Source organism: Ambystoma mexicanum, chromosome 2p (assembly GCF_040938575.1).
Source record: "Ambystoma mexicanum isolate Mex_15411 chromosome 2p, UKY_AmexF1_1, whole genome shotgun sequence".
Classification (NCBI taxonomy): domain Eukaryota; kingdom Metazoa; phylum Chordata; class Amphibia; order Caudata; family Ambystomatidae; genus Ambystoma; species Ambystoma mexicanum.
Window position 1 is genome coordinate 1407226500 of NC_090923.1, and position 10165 is coordinate 1407236664.

The 10165-nt window shown below is 47.1% G+C and overlaps 1 protein-coding gene across 1 annotated transcript in view; it reads right to left on the reverse strand.

Annotated features, from left to right (window-relative positions):
* The window catches only part of LOC138567556 (zinc finger protein 665-like), a 337940-nt gene extending 336903 nt beyond the window's left edge, over window positions 1-1037 (reverse strand). The window contains exon 1 of the mRNA XM_069645891.1: window positions 895-1037. Coding sequence (XP_069501992.1) covers window positions 895-975 — 81 coding nt within the window. The 5' untranslated portion in view covers window positions 976-1037. The remainder of the gene's footprint in view (window positions 1-894) is intronic.
* Between the last annotated feature and the right edge of the window lie 9128 nt (window positions 1038-10165).

Consider the following 10165-nt stretch of genomic DNA (forward strand, 5'->3'; position numbering starts at 1 on the left):
AAGTGACTTCAGATTTCAAACACAATACATTATTAATGTTTTCTTCCTGCAGGCGAGTAGTGATCTCGAAACTAGAATATGTTACGAAAAGTATCTACATGTTTTTAGTAAGACCCTGCATGTGTCCATGTATTATAAAATGCTGATAAAAAAATACAACGTTTACATGCAGCGCTTCATGCAGTATACCGCTCACTTGAGGACTGCAATAATAGGTCTTGCTGCACAACCTAAGGGTTGTGCCCATCAAGCTATGTCTTTACTTTCCTGAACCCTGGAGCTGCACGCTAGGTCAAACTGCGCTCTGGAGAATTGAGTCTGAAAGGACCACTTCTCGCTTCACACCTCAGCTTGTGCTGCCGTGTCAGGATGGCGCGACCCCCACATTCCCCCTCCATCACCATACCCCGCAACCCCTCACATTTATGGTTCCCTCTGTGGTCAGATTCGTTGCCTCAGCTGTCGCTCCACTGTACTGTGTTTCCCCGTTCACCCTCCATCTCTATAGGTCCTTCTGTAGACTCATTTATCCCACAGGTGCGCGAGCCTTAGCCCCACAGGTGCGCGACACTTAAAATCTGGTCGTCGTCCCCCAGATCTCCCCCTCCCTGCGCCTGCTGGCCAGTATAGTATGATACGCCTTGGCATAGTGCCCCGACAGCTCCAACCTGCTCCCCCTTCCCCCGCTTGTGCCAAACCCCTCACAATTTCCCCATCTGCCCATCCCCTCCTCCTGTCGCGCTCCTGTCTCTTACTGACCGCGATCCCTAATGCATCCCTCTCTTCGCTTCTCCCGTATCATCACTTGCACCGGTCCCTCTCCATCGCCCCCTAATCATTTTCTGTTTTCGCTGCCAGTCTCTCCCGCTCACTTCCCTTTCTTTGCCCTCTCACCTGTACGGGGTCCCCCTCAGGCATTCTGCCGCACACGGGCCCGCGACCCTGCAGAACGTCGTTAATGCCGGCGGAGATCATCTAGCGACCTGGAGGCACCAGGACCTACGAGAGGCCGCAGTCTCAGCACCAAGGACCAGGCCCAGTCGCCAACATTATGCAAGGCACGCCTCCTCGACACGTCACGCGCGTTATACCCCGCCCATTCAGCTGGAATGTCATCTTGGCCCCGCCCCACTCTGCCAAGCCTGTCATTAGCGCAAAGCACACGCGAGTACTGGGAAGTCAGGCATGCCTCACCCGCCCCTTCGCCTGACGTCATTCTAGTCAACAAAGTCTTCCTCGCGTGCCCAGTCACGCCCATTGTGTCAAAGAACTCTCGCTGAGCACGCCCATTCTGGTAGCTGCCGCGGTCCTCTACGTTGTAGGCAGCTCCTGGGACGTCATCAGCTGTTGGAGAGTACGAACCAACCGCTCCAACTGCCATTGGCGGCGATGTCGTTAAACAAAAATATAATTCTGAAGTTAGCTTAACGTTTTCCAGCTTCTTACGCGCATGCTTTGGATAGCTTCCAGAGTTCGCCTCTTATTCGGTGGCCGAGCCAGCCACAACATTAGGACAGAGGGGGGTAGCAGTTTTGAAAGCTGGTTATGAGTGGAGCCATTAAACCTGTTGCGCTGTTGATCCCCACCCAGAGCCCAGGAAGCTGAAGCGATATTACGCATTCCTTTGACTACCCATTAAATGCATCTTTCACCCACATTCACCAGTGGGATAGCCAGGATTGTGCCCAAACATTACCTTTCTGGTGCATCCATATAGGCCAGTATTACCACATCAAAAAATACTCGTGATGCTTTGCCCATGACGCCAGCAATGATACCATAACAAAATATGTTCATGCTGGCTGTGATGTCGGGCGGCCATAACACAGGCAGCCCAACCATTAGAATGGGGCCTTGATGGGCCACAAGTGGCGCGCAGCGCAGCAGGGTCGCGGTCACAGAATGAACACGACCACTGGGTTGGATGCATAAACCCGGACTGGCGTTCTAGCGCCAGTTCCGGTGATACCTCTATTTCCGGCGTGTCACGTGACCCGGAACTAACTGGGCACGTGACACCACATTCCTCCCCAACTTGGAGGTGCTTGCACTATTATCTAACGTCAACAATAATAACTGGACATTAACACATTCAGATGCTTTGTTTCTTTAGAGTTCATCTCGGCGGGGTTTTCTGTAGGTACACTCCGTCTACTACGTATCCTTGGAGACGGGATGATGGTCTGGGCCTTTCTCTCAACAGGTATCGGGTGCTGCTTCTCCCAGGCGCGTCCACTCTTGGGCTCACGAGTTCAGTCTGGTCGTTGGGCTGGTGTGGTATTTCGGGGACTCCTGGCGTGGCAGGGGCTCTGGACGACGCCTGGTCTCGGGGCGTGTGTGTCACCATCGTTTCTCTTCTCGGGGACCCTGGGTGTTCTTCCCATAGTTCGGATGGTACTCTTCGGAAGTGTGACACGTTTCTTGTCACGGTTTCACTCCCTCGGGTAGCAGTGACCATGCTGTGGTTCGTTGTGCTGACTGTCCATGGTTGGAGCTCAAAATTGAGGGACATCTTTTTGGGTGTTGCTCTGTTTTTGACAATAACTGCATCGCCCGGTGTTAGCTCTCTGTGACAGGCTCGCCTGGCGATGCTTTCTTTTTCGTTCCGCTTCGTTCGCGTGGCATCTATGGCTGGGATGTCCGGTTCGGGAGCTACCCACTGAGGGTGTATGGGAAGTTCTGCCTGTATGGGTACTCCGAACATGAGGGCCGCGGGGCTGATGCCGGTGGATGAGTGACCTTAGAGGTAATTTTGTTACAATGTGAGGGCCAGAATAGTATTTTGGACACAAAATGGTTTTGCTTTGGACATTCTGACATTGACAGACCCTTAGTTTTGGTTTTAGGTAGGCAAACAGCTCTTAGAGCAGGGGCAGAGAGGCATTTATCCACCTCCTTTTATGTTAATGAAAGTCTTTGACCAAAACCACGACTCCCTTGCGGCCGAGTATCATTCCTGGCTCTTCACATTTTCAACAAGCGAAAGATGCCTTACAAAAGTACATTGAATTGGGTCCTTTGACTGGTGACTGATTACCCCTTCGAAATAGAAGTGCTTGTGCATTGCAATGTTGTTGTATGGAGTCTGTGGCAGAGGCAAGGGCAGAAAGGACATTCTTGGAGGCTGTGGGAGAGTGGATGCATACCAACTGGCTTAAGCTGAACGGGGAAAAGACTGAGGTACTGGTAGTGGGATCTTCTGAGGCTGCTGCTCTTTGGTCACCTCTTTTCTGGCCATCTTCATTGGGTTGCTGCCTGTCCCCAGTATTAATGGTGTAAGATCTGGGGGTAAAATTCACCTTGTCGCTATCGATGGCTGCGCAGGTCATTGTGATCTGCCAAGCGGGTCACTTCAAACGGAAGATGTTGCATAAGGTTTTGCCATTTTTGCCTTCCCATCTTCGAGCACCGGTGGTCTCTTCCCTGATAGTAAGCTCGCTGGATTATTGCAATTTACTGTTCCTTTCGCAGCCAGCCTACCTCATTCGTCGTCTGCAAATTCTTCAGAATTCTGCAGCCTGCATATTATCATCTTCATTTCACGGGATTCACATCTCCCCGGTTTTGCGTAGTCTCCATTGGCTGCCAGTGGCAAAATTGATTAATTTCAAGGCACTCTCTTTTGTTTTGCACCCTTCATGGAACAGGGGCAGCGTATCTTCAGGTGAAGTTTAGATTTTATGTGCCTCACCACTCCCTGCGTTCTACAGAAGCTTTCCTGGTTGCAATGCCCCTTTTTAGGTTTACCCGGGCTGGGGGGGTTGGTCTTTCTCGATTGCAGCCTCCATTTTGTGGAACTCCCTTCCTCTTGCACTTCAGAGGATGGACGACATATATCTTTCAGGCGCTTCCTTTCTTCTATATATGTAGGTTAGCGCCAAGATGCCTTTCGGTGTACGTTGCGTTTTATAGGTTTAAATAAATAAAAGTTTAATAAAATTAAGATAAGATAAGAAAACAGTGGCAGAGGGTTTCTGGTCAAGACAAATTCACTGATGCCATGACCAGATACACTTCACTGGAGAAGCAGATTATAGCAATTTATTGTGCTCTAGTTGAAACTGAACATGTCACAGGTGAACAGCCAGTTACAATCTGCACACAGATAACTAACAGTATTACCCAAATTGACCTTTACAATTGACCTTTTGTCCTAATTGACCTAATAATAGTGGTCCTATTTGACCTTCTTCACAATTGACCTTTACATTTATTTTACATTTATATACATGTGTGGGGTGGGTTTTGGGTAATAAATAATATAATGGGATTGGGTAGGGGTTGCAGTGGTTTATGGATTGAGTGGGGAGCTGCAGGGGGTTCCCCCCCGCATATATGTCCTAATTGACCTTCATTTCACGATCAACTGTGAAAAGGGAAATTCTCCCACGATCAATTGTGAAAAGGTCAATTCATATACATCCTAACTATCATGAGCTGGGTGAGAGAAGCTGGTGCTGGAGGGTAGGTGGGAATAGCACAAGATGCCACACATGTGAAATGGAAATGGTATCTTCAAAAAAGAGCAAAAGCAGGCTGAGCAGGGGTGTCCAAGCTGCAAGAGCAAATGCTGGAAGCTCTGAATTTGGAAAAGATTTCTGAAGCAAGCCCTCCTACAGCTCTGCCTGAATCGCCTTTCAAGGTTGCACCCGCTTATGACACACTGTCTTAAGTAGAACAGAAAAAACCCTGGTTCACTGACGGCATCGCCAAGTATGATAAAGCAGTTGCTTTCCAGCCCCATTGAGAGACTTTGCTGATAAAAGAAGGGGTTGGAGTTTCGAGTAAATATGCTGAACTGCAAGCGATAGCTGCAGCAATTGAACAGGTGAAAGAAACAGAGACTGCAGTCATATATACTGATAGTTGGGTCACATATCAAGGTTTGAATTATTGGGCACCAGCATGGTCGAAATGAAGAAAGCAAGATCAAGAACACTCCAATCTGGGGAGGGCAAGACATCTGGGAAGAGATGTGGAGAAAGGGGGAAAAGAGCAAGATCTTTGGTGGACATGTAGATGCACATGATGTGGCACGATTATTATGCTGTACATGCTACAGCCATCACACTGATACATTAGGCCTCAGATCGGATCCATGTGATGTTAACGAAAAATGTTATAAGGCAAACATTATTACTGAAACTTAAATACCGAACAAATACCAAATTATTTATTATTTTTTATTTGGGTGGGTGGGTTCCCTCCAAGCACCCTGATTTTTTAATTTTTTTATTTGAAACTTCAGCCCGAATAGGCCCAATGTAAACACTGGGACTTCAAGCTTTTGTTAGAACTTGTAGTTCATCATTTCATTAATTCACAAGGGTCCTTATAGATAAAAAAGGGTCTAGTGCCCACATAAACTCACAGTTCTTTAGACAATCATCACTTTTTCGTCAAGCCTTAATGAATCCATAAAGTCTACTACTGCACAACTCAATTTAATGCAGTGCCCCGCACTCGCATAGAACCACCAGTCTCGATTGCTTGCTGCCGCAGGAATAAAGTCACTTAAGTGCTTTGTCCGTTTTGATACGATGTGCTTGCATTTTGTTAAGAGATGTTCAGTTGTTTCTGTTTCGCTGTTGCCCCGTTTTGCAATGCTTATAACACCACCCCAATTCGCTCCCCACCCTTTGTAATCACTTACCCCGCCCCCATTTAAATATTTAATTACAAATTCAGTGATTTTCTGGTATTTAAGTTTCATTTAAAATGTTCTTCATTATTCATTTTTCGTTAACATCACTGGATACCCCTCAGATCCTCCATCTTGCCTTGGCCTAAGACTTCCTCCTGCATCCAGCTCCACTGACATGCCCACACCCCGCCTTGGGCAGAATACACCAAGGCACAGTAACAGCTACAAGGGACACGGCAGACTCTTTCCTCCCTTTGATCCAAGTTAAGTATTACAGTATCACCATACATGGTATATAACAGTTGTTTTGCCAATGCTGCTTATCGATAGTACAATGCAATGTACTCTGTTCATGTAACTGCAAGGTTTCTTCAGAACCAGTGCTTTCAGTTATTACAAAATGTCTGCAACGTCATGGAAAGTACCACCTACCATTGTGAAATTGCTATAACATATTAGTCATATGCTTATGACATGTAATATAAGATAGGTTCCGGGGTCAGTCCCTCAGAGCTCCATTTGGCAACTGCCTGACACTTGTCATTCTGTATCTTTCCATAATTATCAGCTGATTATTCAGTGTATGCTGTATATTTTCTATCTAATGCCAGTAGCTTGTTATACTTATCAGCCTGGTGCCCTGCCTTCTTATTACTGCAGGCTTCTGCCGAGGTGACCATGGGTGGGGTCCGCTTTGGTCACCTCACACACATGCCCCCTAACGCCTCTCTGCTGCACTGTTCAGCAATAAATTGGATCAGATGGCCAAGATAAGCCCTGTGAAAGCCCCATAAGAAAACCTAGCACTGCAGGCTATGACCGACGGGGCCAATGATACGTCTGGTCATTTGGGGCAATTGGCAACATATGACTGGCCAAAAAGAAGACAGCTGCCCATCACAGTGGATAATGCCAAGCAAGCTGGAGCCCAAAGCCCTGTGTGCTGTGAAGTAAAGCGATATCTGCTTGTGAGAAACCTGAGGGTATTTTCACTTCCACTCCCTTGGCATCTTCTGTAGAGGTGGCCAGGGGAAGGGCATCACTCTTGGACCGTGACCATGGGGGTTGTGAAGTGAGGGAGGATCACCTGGGTGGAGGGTCCTTGGGGATTGGGAGTGAGACATACCCCGGAGAGATGCAGTATTTCCCATTTCCCTTCCAAGAGGAACCCTCTATACCAGGTACAGTAATGGGATATTGTTTTCCATGTTCCGTTGAAAAGGGTTTGAGATACCATCAGTCCAGATGTACCAGAAAAAGGGCAAAACGTGTTCAATATGGGATGGGCGAGACATGGTACCCCTCCCCCCCTTCTCTATTGATCTAACCCTCCCCAAACCATTATGGGCTATTATAAACCAGCTCCCCTCATTTTTCCACACGTGACATTTGACAGTACTGGGACGAGGAAGAGGCGACTACGAGTTATGCACACCACCATGCAGCCACACCACTTTGGTACTGAAACGAGGAAGAGGTGTACCATTGCAAATACCAGGCATGTCTTACATATAAGCCTAACTATAGTCAGGCAATTAAGAGAAAGGACTCACACCTGCAACCATTTTACACAACTCAAATGTATAAAAGGGGTGTGGACAGGAAGGTGAGGAGTGAGAGGCGAGACACTGATGGGAGCCGTGGTGAGCCGTTCTGCAGCCAGAGAAGTACACTGAGGACTGAAGCAGCTGAGGGTCCAGGCGCTTGTGAAGTGGGAGCAGGATTTCCGTGGGGCAGAGGTAAGGTGAAGTAAGGAGACCAGATGTTTGGTCGTCCTTCATTCCATCAAAGGGAGTGTTTGTTCTCCCATAGCGCTGCAAGAGCATGAGTGTCTGAGGGGTAGAGAAAGACCCCTGAAAGGAAGCCACCAAGTTTGTGGTAGCATGATAGAGAAAAGCAATTCAAAGTGACCAGTGAGTTTCCCAAATAGAGAAAACCGGTATTACTATAACCGCAAGTCTCATAAAGTGAACCACTATTGTTAAATGAGAACAGAGACTTTTACAATGTAGCAGAGTGGTCACGTGTCTTGTTAAAGGAACAAGCACGTTTTTTTAGAGTCTTCGAACGTTATGAATCTTTCCTTCTGAACCAATTAACGTGTTGTTGAAGTGGTTGCGTACCTTAGAAGGAACATTATCGAAAGTCCTCAACCAAGCAATGAAAGTAAAACATGTAAAGCGTGTGAACTATGAATTTAAAGGAAGGCAATGCATACTGAATACCATACTAAAAGGAACTTGAACATTGAAGCAAACCAGTAAACTTTGAAAACTGAATGCATGTGTCACAATGAATGAACACAAATCTTGAAGCTGGAAATAATTAAGCAACATAAGACTGCATTAAACTGCAATTGAATAATACTGAATGATTGTTGCACAACGAATGAATCCAAGCTTTGAAGCTGAATACATTAAAAGCTGAAGGAAGCCCAAACAGCAAATCTTAATGAGCTAATACAGTGTAACGAAGAGGTATGTAACACATGGTCGCAGAGCACGAGGTGGCTAAGGAGAAACCTTTCCTGTTGTTCGGACCGGCAAACTTATAATGAGGCCCACTGACTCAAACGTACCCGCTCAAAGAGTGGTCTAAGCATTTAGGGCAAGCTTTATTTGTACTGAATAATCGCCCTTTGGGGAACAAGCAAACACCATTTGTGAGGCTGAGAAGTAAGAAGCAAAAAGCACTTGTTTTATGAATCAACTAAGAAAGAGGCTAAACTGCCTGTACATGCAACAACAGGCAGTGTTGGACTGGACCTTTTTGAACTTGAAGATGATGTAATACAAGCAGGACAGACCAAATCCATATTGCTAGGCGTAGGAATCAAGTTGCCGGCTGTCAGCTATGGAATAATCACTGCATGATCCAGCTGTGATGAATCCTGAGGAGTCATCACTGATCCCCAGCCTAAAATCTCCTCTCACGTGGCCTGGGGATGCCAGCCGCTACCTGATCCTGACCCTGGGGGTGGTTTTATGCAGGAGGATCATATGGGAAGAGATGGCTGTTGGTGAGAGGTGATGACCCCATCAGGAAGAAACGGTATGCTTCACTTCCATGTGAAGAAGATCCTATATTCCTTGATTTCTTGATGGCATATTGTCAATATTCCAATCCTTTCAATACTAAAAGCCAATGACTTCTTCCTGCTAGACATCCTAAGCAGGATAACATTCACACTTTATCTGTACATAGTATTCACATAACTTCTTCTAGAACTGACAGTCTTGACTCGAATAAAAATGTAAAGCATTATAGCTTTACAGAGACTCAATTTCCAGTGGACACCAAATCCCATAAAACTATAGTACTTTGATGAGGAAGAGGAGAAAGGATTTAATGTGGAGCGGAAAGCACCGTAAGATGAATGTGCAGACGAGTTGTTGTGATACCATCAGCTGTGTAGGACATTTAAGAAAGGTGTGCTTTTGAAAGAGCAGAGTAGAGCAAGAGAGGAGAGGTGCAAATCGGGGTAGGGGGAAGCAGAAAGGGAGGCAGACACACATGAGCAAACTACGCTGAAGGAGGCATATGCTTCCTACCGGAGTGGAGAGAGACTGGGAATGCCGTAGCAGGCGTAGAAAGAGGATCGCCCAGGAGCCAGCAGAGAGGAGAAGGTTGTTGGGAGCTCAATCACGCTGCAGAGCATCCATCGCACCGGCGATAGAGAGAGAGAGAGAGAGAAGCCGGTGGGAAGACTAGAAAAGTGTCTGCAGAGCGGGAAACGCTTTCCCACCGCAGGAACATTGCGACAGGGGAACACCAAAGGTCGGCAGCGCCAAAAAGCACTGGTTAGACTGCCCTGGAGTATTGGGAGTCCCGGGGCACACCAACCGGCATACAAGCAATTAGCAAGCTGTTTTTACCCACCAAGTATCATTGAAAGACCATGGGCCTCATTACGAGGAAGGCAGTAGGGGGTTAACGGCGCCGGTAGAGCTGCAGGCGCCGTTAACCCCCTACCGCCTCATTACGAGTTCTGCTCATGGGGTCTGCTAAGGATGCCTGTTAAAAACAGGCGTCCTTAGTGGGTCCCGCGAGCAGACCAGGATGCTAACGACGGGCCCGTCATTAACAGGCCCGTTGTTAGCATCCTCCCCATTCTCATTGAGCCCTATAGGGTCTCAAATGGGAATGGGGATGTACCGGGTCTGGGTTCCCTGAATGGGAAAATACTGGGCCCTCCAAGGTTGGAATGGCCCGGTAATTCCCCATTCAAGGAACCCGGGCCCGGTACCCGGTATGGGGGTAGCCATGCCGCTTTTAGCGGCATGGCTACCTCCATAGTCGTAATGAGGCCCTATGTTTACAAAAGTCTCCATATAAGGGAAGCCAATATGGGGAAAGTTGGAGTAAATGTTATCAAAAGCAAATGAACATCACTAATGAAGTAATTGAAAGGCCAGATCTGTACAACTCTTCATATGTGAAAGGTTAATATGGGGAAGATTGGAACAAGCATTGACACAAGTCAATGAATGTATTAATTAAATTAAAAAGCAACACTTGAAC